Here is a 13,631-nt window from a genome sequence, read left to right as displayed (position 1 = left end):
ATACAGTATAATACAGGTATTTCATGCTCCTGGTACGGAATACGCTGCATTCGGCTGCCTCAGCGATAACTAACCCTCTGACAATGCCAATCAGATCGGCTAGCGCCACGGAACTGTCATCTCCACATTTCGCGTGAACCAGCTTGGCTTTGCGCCTTTGCAGGCTTCTGATTTCAGCCCTCTGAAGCGCTTGTCCACTGTCGATTCAACAACAGCACGCTCCACGCCGCTCTCGTCGCCGTCGCCATCACCGTCGCCATACCATGCCTTGAATTTGCGGCGGCGCCGGTGCTACATCCCACCTCAGTCATCTTCTCCGTTCTTTTCCGAATTTTCTTTTTTCCCAGAGCATTCATTTGCGCACGCCTCCCTCCTACTCGGCTGTCCTGTCGTCGAGTGCTCGCAATCTCGTCGGCACCCTCACCACCGTGATACTATCGACCGGGGCAGCCATCAGTCGTCCGACGTACTTTTCGTTGCCGTAATGTCCGAACGAATCTACGGCGTAACGCCGCCGATTTCGACCGCACTACCGACGGAGGAGGAGAAACGGCTGAACAATGCGCTGCACCAGGAACTGCGAGCCCAGGGCACCTTCGAGAGCCCGGCCGAGACTGAAAAGAGGAAAGAAGTTTTGCGCCAGCTCGAGAAGATTACGAACGTGTTTGTACAGAGGGCAGCCGCGGAGAAGGAACCTAAAAACACCATCTTGATCCGCGATGCCATCGGAAGGGTATTTACTTATGGCAGTTATCGCCTCGGCGTCTACGGACCCGGGTCCGATATGGATACTCTCGTCGTCGCGCCGAAATACGTCACGGTCGAACAGTACTTTCGTATCTTCCCCGAGGTCCTTGTCGAGATGGCTCCTCCCGGTGCCATCACCGACTTGACTCCAGTGCCCGAGGCGTTCGTCCCCATCATCAAGTTCGAGTTCTCCGGCATCAGTATCGATCTTATATTTTGCTCCATTCAAACACTGAAACAGCTGCCGGCCGACAAAAATTGGAGCCTGGCCGATAACAATCTCCTCCGCGGCCTGAGCGAGAATGAGGTGCGGTCGCTAAACGGAACGAGAGTCACGGACGATATCCTTAACCTTGTTCCCGAACCGGCTACCTTCAAGCTCGCGCTTCGCGCCATCAAGCTATGGGCGCAGCGGAAAGCCATCTATGCCAACATCATGGGTTATCCCGGTGGTGTGGCCTGGGCTATGCTCGTCGCTCGGGTATGCCAGCTCTATCCCAAGGCTACGAGCGCGGTGATAGTCAATAAGTTCTTCCACATCATGCTGAAGTGGCCATGGCCTCTTCCAGTCCTCCTCAAGGACATTGAATACGGGTGTCCCGTGACCCGAGTCGCGGTGTGGAATCCCAAGGTAAGTTTCACTCCGGTCCCGGTCGACGCTGATGTCTCACCACAGAGTAGATCTATGCCAGTGACAGGAATCACAGGATGCCCATCATCACACCGTCCTACCCGTCCATGTGCGCCACACACAACGTGGGCAGGTCTTCGATGGCAGTGATCAAGGACGAGCTCGAGAAGGGGGTGCAGGTAACGGAGGACATCATGCGTGGCAAGCGTCCCTGGAAAGATTTGTTTACGAAGCACACCTTTTTCACCTCAGGGTTCCGATACTATCTCACAGTCATTTCATCCAGCAGGACCAAGAAGGCCCAGAATGTCTGGTCGGGGTTTGTTGAATCGAGGGTGCGGTTGTTGGTCAACAAGCTCGAGATGCACCCTTCCATCTCCTTGGCACGGCCCTTCAACAAGGGTTACGACCGAGAGCACCGGTGCAAGAACAATGCGCAGCTCGAAGAGGTGGTGTCCCTCGGCAGCCTGGCTTACATGTACAAGCCGGCTACCGGTGAGGCCAAGGCTGAGGCCAAGAAGGAGGTTAAGACGGAGGTCAAGCACGAAAGCGGTGCGTCTGTGAAGAATGAAGCGCCCGAGGCAAAGGGCGAAGACGGCGTGCGGGCTAAGCGTGAGAATGGCGATGAGGCCCAGCTTCCACCGGCGACCGGCATCAAGCCCGAACCGACCGACGGTGCCGGCGCCGACGTGAAGCTCGAAGATATCCCCGTGAAGAAGGATGAACCCGAGGAGATGACAATCTACACCACTAACCACTACATCGGTTTGCAGCTGGTCGAAGGCGCCAAGACGCTGGACCTGTCGCGCGAGGTCAACGACTGGAAGGCCATGTGCACGAGCAACGAACTGTATGAGGAGGGTACTATGTTCCTATCGATCCAGCACGTTAGGAACACGGCCCTACCCGACGACGTCTTCGAGCCCGGCGAAACAAGGCCGCGGCCCGCCAAGAAGAGTCTCAAGCGAGTCGCGTCCGAGGATCCTGGCAACAAGCAGACACAGCCTCCTGCTAAGAAACAGGTCCAGGACAAGGCCCCGCCCGCTGCGCAGCAGCAGCAGCAGCAGCAGCATCAGCAGCAGCAGCAGCCTGCCTCCACGGCGGCCGCCGCGGCTGGATAGAGACCGGGTGGTGAATCGGTTAGGAACACATTGGCGGGGAGGCGTTGGGGTTCTCACGAGGCAGATGGGTGGTCTTCGCTGATGGCACGGGTACAGATGCCCTGTTTGTATTGGGATGTGTAACTACTTAGAACTTCCTAGACTAATAGACGCTAGGTTTTGAGGCACAAGATGCCTCGCCAGGAGAATTCCGGATTCCAATTTGGATCGCCTGCTGTGTTCCGGTGGGTTACCGTCTCGCGTGATCTGGGGCCCAGGGCCCTTCACCGCGCTTTTGCGACTCCCCAGCGCGGTAGATTGTGGCCAAGAAGATGGAGCTTACGGCCTTCTCGGCCTCACAAGTCTGGCAACGTTGGGTGTCAGTTTGGCACAAAGAAACCCGAAGAAGCTGGATTGGTTATGAGGGTTTACTGACACAGATGCCCGGTTGCTCTGGAAGGGGCATCCGGACTTCTTCTCCCGCTTTTTCACTCATCTCCCGACTTTCATCTGCCGGACTGGCCTTTGTTTCACCGAAATTTAGACGGTGGCTCGAACGCTGCCGATACGCTTAGACCGAGTAACCTGCAAGGTACTTCATGAAGGATTCGATAGCTTCGAGGTTCTGGCGCTCAGTTTGGGCTGCTTGGGACCATCAGGGGTTGCGCCTGGGGGCCCCCGTTCGAGGAATAGATGCACCCGCAAGACGGCGAGCGGGAAAACGGGCATCAGCTCAGCGATCAGTCGTCTTCCCCTTCGTCGCTCCCGCTTGACCACCCCTCGTGGTACTCGTCCGCCATCTCCATGAGATCGTTGCCGAGCGTTTCGCGGTCTTCCAAGGCGATAGAGCGCATCACCGTAGAGCGGAGATGCTTCAGCTTGCCGGAGACGGACGAATCGGTGGACAAGCTGCTTATGATGTTGACGGACTCCGTCAGTGGCTTGTCGTCGTCGTCACCGCGGAAGATTTCGGGGAAGCTATCCAGCAGCGGGAACCGCAGGTCCGAGTTGTAGCTGAAAAATCCGGGTTAGTCGATCGGGCCCTGTGATGAAGAGCGGGTGAGATGAACGAGTCAGGGATTAGTTGTAGCATCATACCTCTTTGTTACCGGCTCGTAGGAACTTCGGCGGATCCGGCGCCCTGCCTCGTCCATCTCGACATCCACATTCCCATCCTCCTTATAGCCCCGCGACGCAACGACCTGGCTGAACACCCGCGGCCGGTCAAACCCGTTGGACCGCCGGAGTCCGTACGAGTCGAGCTGATCCGACGGCGTGAAACCAATGTCGAGCCTGACGCCCTCGGAAAGCGCATCCTCGGACAAGACGGTCCGCCTCAAGTCGCCGCGCCCTTCTGAATCCGGCCGGGAGAAGCTCATCTGCAGACCCGCGACGGTCTGCTTGCCCATGACGTTGAGCACGTCGGCCATGCCGCCGAGGGTGTCCCTCTTGGAGGGATCCCGCAGTCTCGACGGCAGCGTGGCGCTCTCGACCGCGGCAGCCAGCAGAGCCGAGGTATGCCACTGCGACGCCGGGTCCAGGCTCACCCCTGGGGAGGGCAGCCGCTCCGGCACCGCCAGCGGCACGACGATCGAGGCCTGCTTGTACATCTCGGTGATGGTCCTCGCCTTGTTGGCCAGCCTCAGCAGCCTCTTCTCCTGCCATCCGCGAAACCTCGAGCATCAGCAAAATGAAATGTCACCTTCTCACACTCAAGCTCACCACCAAACTTCAAGCACATCAATCACCCTCCCTTTCTCGATGAACATGAATAAAATAAAAGAAGAAAAGGGGGACTTCTCACCCTAGGCAAAGCCCTCATGCCGCCGTGCAGGCCCCAGACCCAGACGCCCACCTTGCCGTACTCGTCCCTGACGCGCTCGACGTAGCGGCCCGCGAAGCCGCCCCAGGCGTCGTCGAAGCCGGCCAGGACCTGGATGCCCTGCATGCAGTCGGCCTCCTCGACGAAGGGGCGCAGGTCCCGGTCCAGCAGGTCGTGCTCGCGGTCGAGGTCGGCGAACAGCTCCTCGCCGGTGGCGTGGCGCTCGAAGAAAGAATAAGAAGGGAAAGGAGAGGCGGAGGAGGAGGACTGGGCGGGGCCCGGGCCCGGGCCCGGGACGGGGGCCGGGGTGGGAGTGACGGTGACGTCGCGCTCGAGGAGCGGGACGACGGAGCGCGGGTGGTAGAAGACGCGGGCGTAGTCGGAGAAGAAGCGGATCTCGGACGGGTGCGGGCGCCGCGGGGGCAGGTTCGCCTCCAGCGCGGCCTGGTAGGGGGACAGCGGGACGGGCGGGGCGGCCTGGATCCGGGTCGGGGGCGCCCCTTGCCTGGGAGAAGGGTTAGAGCTTTCCTTTGTTTCCCTCTTCTATCTCTTAAAATAAAAAAAAGAAAAAAAACGAAAGATGAGAACAAAATGAAGGATTGGAAGAGGTGAGAGCTGGTCTGACCATGTGAGTGGAGAAGCGTCGGCGGTGGCGTCGTCGCTGACTTCGTAGAGGGCGTTGACCTTGCGGAGGGTGCCAAAGGCGCCTTTGAGGTCGTATATCACGGTGCGCGGCATGAAGGTCTCGGTGCCATCCGGGGCGATGCCCGGGCGGAAGTGGATGTCATGGTCGACGGGTGATTCCGGCTGATCTGCAGAATAGGTGAAGTACGATTCCTACGGTTGGTTTTCACTGTTAGCTATGTTTTTCTTTTTCTTTTCTTTTCTTTTTTTTTTTTGGTTACCCTCCGTGTTGGTCGAGACGAGAGGGAGAGGGATTCCATCTGCGTGAGATATGGGAGGGAGGAAAGGAGAATACATAAAGTCAGATACCTGTGTGTTCCAAAAGTGTGTGGCAAGGTAGTTGGCTTGCTGCCCAAACTGCAGTGTGATAATTTCATGCATTTTGTGAGGTGATTTGTTGGGAAGGTGAGGAAGATGAGTTAGAGCTGCCTGGGTGAGTGAGGAGTGCAGCTCACAGTCACCGTTGAGTGGAATAATATGCTTTTGAGATCGGTCTGATTCTTCGCAGCAAACCCTAACCCCCTAAGAGCAACAGCTGTCTATTTACCCAGTACGGAAATATCTGACCTACAATACCAAGGAGCACGGTGGAGATAAGAGTAAGCAGCTGCGTAGTTTTTTTCCGAGAACCGGGCTTTAAGATGGTAGTCTATCTAATACTGGTGGTTGATTTAGAGCGCAAGGGCCCTTTCTTCCAGGCGAACTACAGGTGAGACAGTGTAGCATCGGAAGGACAGGTGCAAGGACACGAGGAAAGGAACTAGCAATGTGCAACAGAACAAAACCCTCCTCCACCCCTCCCCCCCCCCCCCAAAAAACACCCCCGGGGATCATTGATTGCTCTCGTCTATCCTGCCAGAACCCAGTCTAGCTTGTGGTCTACCGCAGTGATTATTTTTGAAATCCATGACTCCATGTGATATCCGCCGACAAGAAATAAACAAAGGGAACAAAAAAAAAAAAAAAAAAGAGAGAGAGAGAGAGAGAGAGAAAATAAGCTAAGAGCAAAGCATGCCTCCCCTCTCCGCTCGGTCGCTCGCCCGCTCGCCCGGCCGCTCGACCGCCCAAAGAATGATGCTACTGCTGCTGTACGACTCTGCAAGAGCGGTGTTCGTGCAAAACTCGGGCATTGCACTGCACTGCACCGCGCCGCGCCACCTCTTTTTTTTTTATTTATTTTTTTTACTCGCGCGACAGGTCGCGGCCAAACACCTTGGACTTGAGCCAGTCGTTGATGACGAGCAGGCGGTTCCTAGTGCTGAAGCACATGCTGATGTAGGCGCTGCGCCAGAAGAGGAAGGTCAGGCTGCCGGCGGCGGCGAGGTTGCCGTTGAACCAGGTGACGTCGGCGACGGCCTTCTCGCTGCCGATGTAGGCGAGGCTGCCCTGGTGGCTGTAGTGGAAGGGCTTGATGTCCTTGAGGCGGCGCAGCTGGCGCTCGTGCTGCTCGATCTCGCGCGAGATCTCGGCCGAGTTGCCGGGCCGCAGGTTGAGGGACGAGCTGAGCTCGCGGATGCGGGCCTCGAGCGCCTCCGTCTTGGCCATGTTGTTGAACAGGCGGGCCAGGAAGGTGCCCTCCTGGCTGGCCACCTGCGCGGTCGGGGCGTAGCCGGCCACGGCGCAGTCGCCCACGGCCCAGATGTCGCGCGTGCCCTGGACGACGAGGTACTCGTTGACGGCGAGGCCGCGGCGCGAGCCGGCCTGGGCCGGGATGCGCGACATCAGGTCCCGGACGACGGGGCGGACGGCGTTACCGGTGGCCCAGACGAGCAGGCCGTAGGGGAAGACGACCGTCTCCTTCTTGCCGTCCGGGCGCGTCACCTCGGCCTCGACCGTCTTGTCCGTCACCTTCTTGACCACGGTCTTGGTGTGGATGTTGATCTTCTCCTCCTTGAAGGTGCTCTCGGTGTACTCGATCAGCTGCTTGGAGAACATGGGCAGCACGTTAGGCAGCGCCTCGATGAGCGTCACCCGGAAGCGGTCGCTGATCTCGGGCACCAGCTTCTTGATGTCCTCCTCGAAGAAGTCCTGCAGCTCGCCGGCGAACTCGACGCCGGTCGGGCCGCCCCCGACGACCACCATGTGCAGGAGCCGGTCGATCTCCTCGGGCGACTGGTCCTTGAACGCCGCCGTCTCGACGCAGTCCATGATGCGCTTGCGGATCTTTTGGGCGTCGCCGATCTCCTTGAGGAAGCACGAGTGCTCGCGCACGCCGGGGATGCCGAACGTGGCGTTCTCGGCGCCCACGCCGACCACCAGCATGTCGTACGGCACCTCGGTCTCGGTGGTGTCACCCCGGATCTCGGAGGTGTCGATCAGACGCACCACCTTGCGGTCGGGGTCGATGGAGCTCGCCTCGGCCTCGTAGAACCGCACGCTGGCCTTCTTCTGGCGGAGGATGGTCCGTATCGGCTCCATGATGGAGCGGTGCTCGATGGTGCCGGTCGTGCATGACGGGAGCAGCGGCGTGAAGAGGAAGTAGTTGCGCGGGGAGATGACGATGACGTTGTAGTTCTCCGTGTCGAGGCGCTTGAGCAGCGAGACAGAGCCCCAGCCGGTTCCTGCGGCACATGCTTGTTAGCCCCGGAGAATATTTTCTCTCTCTCTCTCTCTCTCTTTTTTTTTTTCCCTTTCTACATTCCCCCCAACCGCGGAACAAGCTTCTTTAACAGTGCGGTGTGACGGGATGACGGGACGGGGCCAAAACTTACCGAGAATCACCAAGGTCTTCTTGGACGGGTCGGGCTCGACCTGGGGCTCCGGGTGCCTGTCCTGGTAGACGCCGTAGCCGATGTAGGCGATGCTGGCGATGGCGGAGAGGTATGTGAACCGCCATGCCCACCGCAGCTTGCGGAATCGCCGCTTCTTGGGCGGCGGGACGGGGGCGGCGTCGCTGGTGACGCCGCGCCGGAACTGCCGGAGAGCGGGCCCTTGTGAGCTGCCGAAGACGGGCCTCGCGCCTACGGTCCTGCGCGATGTCTGGAGGAGCAGTCTGGGCGCGGACGAAGACGGCTGAAGCATAACGGCGCCCGTTTGGGGCACCGCGAGCTTGCTCAGAGCTCTCGACGTGGATGCCATTGGCTCAATTGACGAGCGCGCGAGGTAGGACACGGCGGAGGGCGCCTGAGAGAGGGAGGAGGAAGAGGAGGAGGAGGAGGAGATGAAGGAGAGAGTGGTGACGGGCGAGTCACAGTGTGCTCGTCGAGGGAACCGGTTTCTTTTTTTTCTTCTTTTTTTTTTTTCTGTTCCCTCTCTCCCCTCTTTTGATCTGAATATTGTTGGGCTCTGAAAAGTTTCGGGGCTTTTGGCACGGTGGGTTACGCGGCGCAAATCTGATATTCAATGACTAAGATAAGGCTGGTGGAACTCGGGAGCTTCCCGGCGTCAATGTCTTTTTTTTTAATCCCGCCGTTGCGACTTTTAATCCTATTTGCGCGTTTCGCTAGCCTCTCGCTCGGGAGCCACTCAGGCGGTCCAATTGCCCCCACGCCATTCCACCGCGGCCCACCTGTCACCTCTGCCAAGGTCGCCGCACGAGGCTAGCCTCAGTGACGACAAGGGATTCTGGACTGAAGTTTGCCCATTTTGACACCCGATTGCGGGGAGTTGGATGGCGCGCCAGAGTGAATTCCCAGCGACAATTGGGGCGGAAAACACGGAAAATGTGCGAGGGCAACGGTCCGGTCAATTTGAAGCTATTGACAACGGGAGCAGTGGAGACACTCAATCCCAAAAATCGGAAACGCGCCTTCTAACATTTCTTGACTCGAGTCCGAATTACGGAGACGGGGCCGCTGCTGCCTGGTCAACTGGCAACTGGCAACAAACCTACATACATACGTCCGTAGTAGGAAGGACCAGCACAACTTTGTCCTCCGTTGATGCGAGGGATTCATCGAACCAAACATCCCTTCATCCGAACCATTCTGGCTCTGCACATTGCTCTCTAGCCGCGGACCCGGAATTCTCCGACGAGATGCATATCCCGAGTTTTGACGAAAGCGAGTTGCCGAGCGTCAACCACGGTTAACTGAAGAGATAATGCTTCTCGGACCGTACACTACTGCAAGTATGGATTAGTGTCCGCCCCCTGCATACCGCTATCACTGTGAACTCGCCCATACATAACCCTAACCCTTGAATCACCCCGCTCTCGCATGTCGCTGTTATTCTGTCAGCTGCGAGAGCTGGGAAGCCGGAACAATCTACGAAGCGGACGCTGTTGCCGGTGATGCCTGTGTGGCAATGGGAGCCTTTGAGATAACCTCGTCCTATTGCCTTGATCGCCCCGAATGACAAGCCGACCCGAGCAGCAAGCATGTGCAACTGCAGCAGCGCCCACTTTGGCTAGCCTGAGAGTGTTCAGGTCATCGGTTCGCGTTCTCACGCGCACAAGCAGCAACAAGCAGCAACAACCGCAAAAGCAGCCAATAGCGGGAACGATGACCCGAAGCCGAGAAGAGAGCGGGCCATTGCGTTTTTCTTATTCACCAATTTCATCAATCTGTCACCGACCGAGGCGTCCTGTGCTCGGGCTATCGGAGTCGAGGAAGCGACTGCAACTGCTGTGTGCATGCTCTGGGGTTGCCCGTCTCGTTCATGGCTGAAACGCCTGCCGGTCTGGTTGAGACGTGGAACCCCCCCCCCCCCGGGTCCCCCGCTCCCCCGCGCTCGCCCCCCCTTTTTTAGCGACCACCCCTATACATGGGATGGATTGACTTCCTAATCCAGCAACGATCTCGCTCTGTTCTACATATCCAAGTAGACATGCGGTTGGCAGTTCCGTCGGCTGGCTGGACTGCGAAGTACCCGATCTGCGCTCTAACTTGACAAAATGTACTGTACGTATTTAATCCGTATGTACAGACGGAGGACGGAAGACGATGTACTGTACGGATTGCCCCGTACCGCACACTACATCGGTAATCTTGGGGTGCTTGGCGATTATCAGGGGGTGCATGCAGATGGCCGATTCCCAGCATAAGGGAACAGAGATAGCCGACAGGACAAATTGTACGAGCCGGCGGGATCGCCCGGTTGGACGCCTACCGCACCGCAGCCTACATTCAAGTCGGCAGCAGGAGTGTTTGAGGGCCCTTCACACCTCCCTGGCCCTCGGCCCGGTCCCGCCGGAACCACTCCTTCGGACTTGTTGATGCCAAGGTCTTCTGCGCTGTCACGGCTCCCCGCGACGAGACGCTTGACGAATGCTTCCGGACTCCTTGGGCCGTCTCCAGCTCGTAAATCCAGGCCTGGGGCGGTCACGGCAAAAATACACAACCCCCTCGTCGAGCTCTTGGACCCCTGTCCCATCTTAACTGAAGCTCGTCAGGGAGCCTGCCCGTCGTCCAGCCTTTGAATGGACTCAACCGCCGGAGCTTGGGCCGTTCTTCATGCACCACATGTTCGGCAAAGTTGCGCAAGGTCTGGGCTGCCCAGCCCTGCTCCTTTGTCAAAGGTCCTCCCCTGACCTAATTATCTTCATCCTTCCCTTCTCCTTCTGTTCGAGCACCGGGGCCGGCCTCCCGCGATCCTTCCTAGTGTTCTCTTCGCCGTCGACAGTTACTGTTTTTTACTTTCAACCCGTACTACTTACTTTTATTGTAATACTGTTTCCAACTCCCCCAGCTGTTCACTCAACCCCAACCTGCAGGAGGGCGGTCCCAGCAGCGCCGTCTTCCTTCAGCGCTGCACGGGCAAGGTTTTGACGTATGAATCACCGTGGGCCTGCTCGTTGGGCGCCCTGACCCAAGGGGCTTTTGTTCACCTCACAGATGACCTGGCGGTGCCACAGACACAACCCGAGAGGATGGCATCTCCAGGAAGCCCCCCGGGGAGGATGAAGCGGAGAGGATTGGGCGAGAAACTCAAAGACTCATGCAGGCTCGGTTACCTAGATCGCCGGCAGGGCGAGGAAGGCGACAGGGGAGATGGCGAGGGCCGTGGGCGATTCCGGTTTGGTGACGATGACAACAATAAAAACCGCGGTGGTCGCGATGATGACAACGACGGCACCCAACGAGGAAGTGGCGGTTTCTTCGGAGGCGGAAGAAAGAGTAACAATGAGGATGGTAACAGCAGGGGAGGCTTCGGCAACGGCAGCGGCAACGGCAGGGGGAGTAAAAGTCGAAACCGCTTTGGCAACGAGGTCGGGAGTGATAGAGGCGATGGCGATGGGAAGGACAATGGCAGGGGTAATGGCAACGACAACCGATCTCGTTTCGGCAATGGTAGGGGGGGAGGACGCGGTTTTGGCTTTGGCAACCCGTTCGGCGAAGGCGGGGGAGGGAACAACAGAGAAGGAGGTTTGGGGAGGAATAGGAACGGCGACGGTGGAAGGGACGGCGACACTGGCCTGACCACGAGTAGCGACCCCGAGACACCGACATCATCGTCATCTGAGCCAACGGAGCCCCCGTCCGAGGAGTCCACGACAGCACCACAACCAATCACAACCACAACCACGGATCCCGTCCCGTCCTCTGAGGTCCCCTCCGCAGCAACAACGACGACGGCGGCGGCGGCGGCGGCGGAAGTACCAATCGAATCCAATCCAGGCGTGGTCTTACTGCAGCCTGCTATCACTGGGATTCCGACACTCGAGGTAAGCCATGCATGGCCTTTGTCTTGCTCTGGCCGTGTCGGCAGAGTTTTAAAAGTTAACGTATCCGGTAGGCGAACCCTACTGTCACACAATTCATCCCCTTGGTCTCGTCCAGTGACGCAGCAAGCTCAAGGGGTACTCCTGGGCTGGGAGAATCCTCGGACTCGGACGTTGCGCCATCCGACGGCCCAGGACCAAGCCCGTCGCCAGTTCCCACTTTCCCCTCGACTGGCGGACCCATGGATGGTAACGGCCAGACCAGCGGCAGCGGAGGGGATGGCGGCGCTGGCAGTCGTCTCGAGGTTGCACAGGCCGGTATGAATCCCACAGCCGAGCGCATCCTGATCTCGGCCGGCTCGATAGGTACTGTAACTACTCCGTGTGCACCGTCTATGGACCCTGTCCACTAACCCCACCATGAAGGCGGTTTCATCCTCCTCTGCTCCATCGCGTGGGTAATCTGGCGGACATCGAGAAAGACGCGTCGTGGCGGCCACGAAAAGGGCGATGGGGGTGGACTACCAATGAGGGCTGCGTCAAAGATGTCATTCTTCCGCCGGCGTGGTTGGCATAACCTCGACCAGTCAGAGATCAGGCAGTCTGCGCCGCCGAGTCAACACGAGAAGGCAGGCAGTGCGAGTTACCCTTCGGTGGGAAGCCTGTACAGTCCTGAGAAGCCCCTAGCTCAGCAGCCGCCGCCGCGGCAGCAACAGTGGCCTCAGAGTGAGACCAATGAGGGTGTCACCCCCCCCGGGCGGGACCCAACGTACCCCGGCATCGTGTATCATCAGCCGCCGCCAAACACGGCACCCGGCCGTCCGCAGATCACATTGATGACCAACATACCGAGGGCCTACACACACCAGCCCCAAGGATCCTTCAGCTCCACCGCCGCAGCCCAGTTCGGCGCAATAGTTGGCCCTGCCGGCACAGCGAGTTCAAGCCCCATCCACTCTGGGGCCTCGCCCGCCTCGTACTACAGCCAACCGCTCCTGAGCCAACAATATAACAATGCTTTGTACAAGCCACCGTTCCCGCAACTGAGTCGGACCCTGAGCGAGGCCTCCTCGCTCTCCTCGGGCTTCGGGGACGGTGATATCATCGTCACGGATCCCCTCATCACCGTTCCCGTACCGACTGCCGTGCCCGGCCAAGCAACAACAACAACCAGCCCACAACCACAATCACCACCACAACAGCAACAACAACAACAACAACAACAGCAGCAACAACAACAACCACGGTACACGACCCGCTTCTCCTGGATGACAACGACAACAGCACGGCAATCAGCAGCAGCAGCAGCAGCAGCAGGCCAATCCGCGGCGGCGCCCCTAGCACGCAACGACAGCAGCGCGAGCTCCGCCGCCGGCGGCCGGAGAGAGACCGTCTGCACGGAGACGAGCGAGGACCAGCCGGCGCGGTTCCGGAGCGTCGCGTCGTGGGTGGACCAGCAGAAGGGGCGCATCAGGCGGGCGCAGCAGCGGGCGGACGGCGGCGGGCCCCAGGCCGCCGCCGTCGCCGTCGCGACGACCATGATCCCGGGGGACCCGGGCATCCCGGGGGTGCACAACCCGCCGCGGGAGCAGAGCTTCGACCTCATGATGGACGACGGGCAGCCGCCCCGGCCCGTCGACGAGGTCGTTCGTTCCCGAGCTGGGGATGGCGGCGTAGGTGGATTATTATATCACGGTGCTGACGAGAGATAGAGAGGAAAAAAAAAAAAAAAAAAAGAGGAGAAAAGGGGGATAATGGGAGGGGTGAATCCCGAGGTAGTGAGTGAGTGGGTGGTTGATTGCAATATGAAGGGATACGCCTCAAAAGTCTGTCGACAGTCTTGAGGCCTGGTGCTTCGGTAAGCTAACGACGGCATCTGTCCGCGACTTTTTTGTACATACGTCATGACTGACGGGCCAACTGGGTAAGCAAGCCAGGGGAGGGATGGAGGGAAAGTGCTGAGCCGAGGAGATGTCTGTTGTGGTCGAAATACCTCTACGCTTATTATACCCCTTATTTCGACATGGGAGACAGATGGTGGATGGC

General features: G+C 58.7%; 4 protein-coding genes across 4 annotated transcripts; 2 read left to right on the top strand and 2 right to left on the bottom strand.

The window, feature by feature from the left end:
- The first annotated feature begins 149 nt into the window (after positions 1 to 149).
- MYCTH_2304517 (uncharacterized protein) lies at positions 150 to 2,835 on the top strand. The gene is made up of 2 exons (XM_003663033.1): positions 150 to 1,378; positions 1,429 to 2,835. The coding sequence occupies exons 1-2, from the start codon at positions 485 to 487 to the stop codon at positions 2,497 to 2,499; spliced, it is 1,965 nt and encodes a 654-aa protein (XP_003663081.1). The 5' UTR covers positions 150 to 484; the 3' UTR covers positions 2,500 to 2,835.
- Positions 2,836 to 3,096: 261 nt separating this feature from the next.
- Positions 3,097 to 5,434, bottom strand: MYCTH_2304515 (uncharacterized protein). The gene is made up of 5 exons (XM_003663032.1): positions 5,294 to 5,434; positions 4,926 to 5,137; positions 4,283 to 4,805; positions 3,577 to 4,136; positions 3,097 to 3,492 (listed from the first exon to the last, which is right to left on the bottom strand). Exons 1-5 carry the CDS (start codon positions 5,363 to 5,365, stop codon positions 3,219 to 3,221), a joined length of 1,641 nt encoding a protein of 546 aa, XP_003663080.1. The 5' UTR covers positions 5,366 to 5,434; the 3' UTR covers positions 3,097 to 3,218.
- Positions 5,435 to 5,955: 521 nt separating this feature from the next.
- MYCTH_2304512 (uncharacterized protein) lies at positions 5,956 to 8,361 on the bottom strand. The gene is made up of 2 exons (XM_003663031.1): positions 7,696 to 8,361; positions 5,956 to 7,545 (listed from the first exon to the last, which is right to left on the bottom strand). Exons 1-2 carry the CDS (start codon positions 8,060 to 8,062, stop codon positions 6,167 to 6,169), a joined length of 1,746 nt encoding a protein of 581 aa, XP_003663079.1. The 5' UTR covers positions 8,063 to 8,361; the 3' UTR covers positions 5,956 to 6,166.
- A 2,025-nt stretch (positions 8,362 to 10,386) lies between these two features.
- Positions 10,387 to 13,340, top strand: MYCTH_101673 (uncharacterized protein; the record flags this gene model as incomplete). The annotated part of the gene is made up of 6 exons (XM_003663030.1): positions 10,387 to 10,587; positions 10,893 to 11,588; positions 11,660 to 11,956; positions 12,068 to 12,730; positions 12,788 to 13,258; positions 13,323 to 13,340. The coding sequence occupies 6 exons, from the start codon at positions 10,387 to 10,389 to the stop codon at positions 13,338 to 13,340; spliced, it is 2,346 nt and encodes a 781-aa protein (XP_003663078.1).
- Positions 13,341 to 13,631: the final 291 nt, after the last annotated feature.

Source organism: Thermothelomyces thermophilus, chromosome 3 (assembly GCF_000226095.1).
Source record: "Thermothelomyces thermophilus ATCC 42464 chromosome 3, complete sequence".
NCBI lineage: Eukaryota > Fungi > Ascomycota > Sordariomycetes > Sordariales > Chaetomiaceae > Thermothelomyces > Thermothelomyces thermophilus.
Note: the sequence above shows the minus strand (reverse complement) of the source record. Positions and strands in the feature narration are given on the sequence as shown.

Coding starts and splice junctions, on each gene's coding strand:
- MYCTH_2304517 (XM_003663033.1), top strand. CDS start 485: ATGTCCGAACGAATCTACGGCGTAACGCCGCCGATTTCGACCGCACTA. Junction 1,379..1,428: donor TCGCGGTGTGGAATCCCAAG/GTAAGTTTCACT, acceptor ACCACAGAGTAG/ATCTATGCCAGTGACAGGAA.
- MYCTH_2304515 (XM_003663032.1), bottom strand. CDS start 5,365: ATGCATGAAATTATCACACTGCAGTTTGGGCAGCAAGCCAACTACCTT. Junction 5,138..5,293: donor CACACTTTTGGAACACACAG/GTATCTGACTTT, acceptor AACCAACCGTAG/GAATCGTACTTCACCTATTC. Junction 4,137..4,282: donor GCATGAGGGCTTTGCCTAGG/GTGAGAAGTCCC, acceptor CGCGGATGGCAG/GAGAAGAGGCTGCTGAGGCT.
- MYCTH_2304512 (XM_003663031.1), bottom strand. CDS start 8,062: ATGGCATCCACGTCGAGAGCTCTGAGCAAGCTCGCGGTGCCCCAAACG. Junction 7,546..7,695: donor GAAGACCTTGGTGATTCTCG/GTAAGTTTTGGC, acceptor CATGTGCCGCAG/GAACCGGCTGGGGCTCTGTC.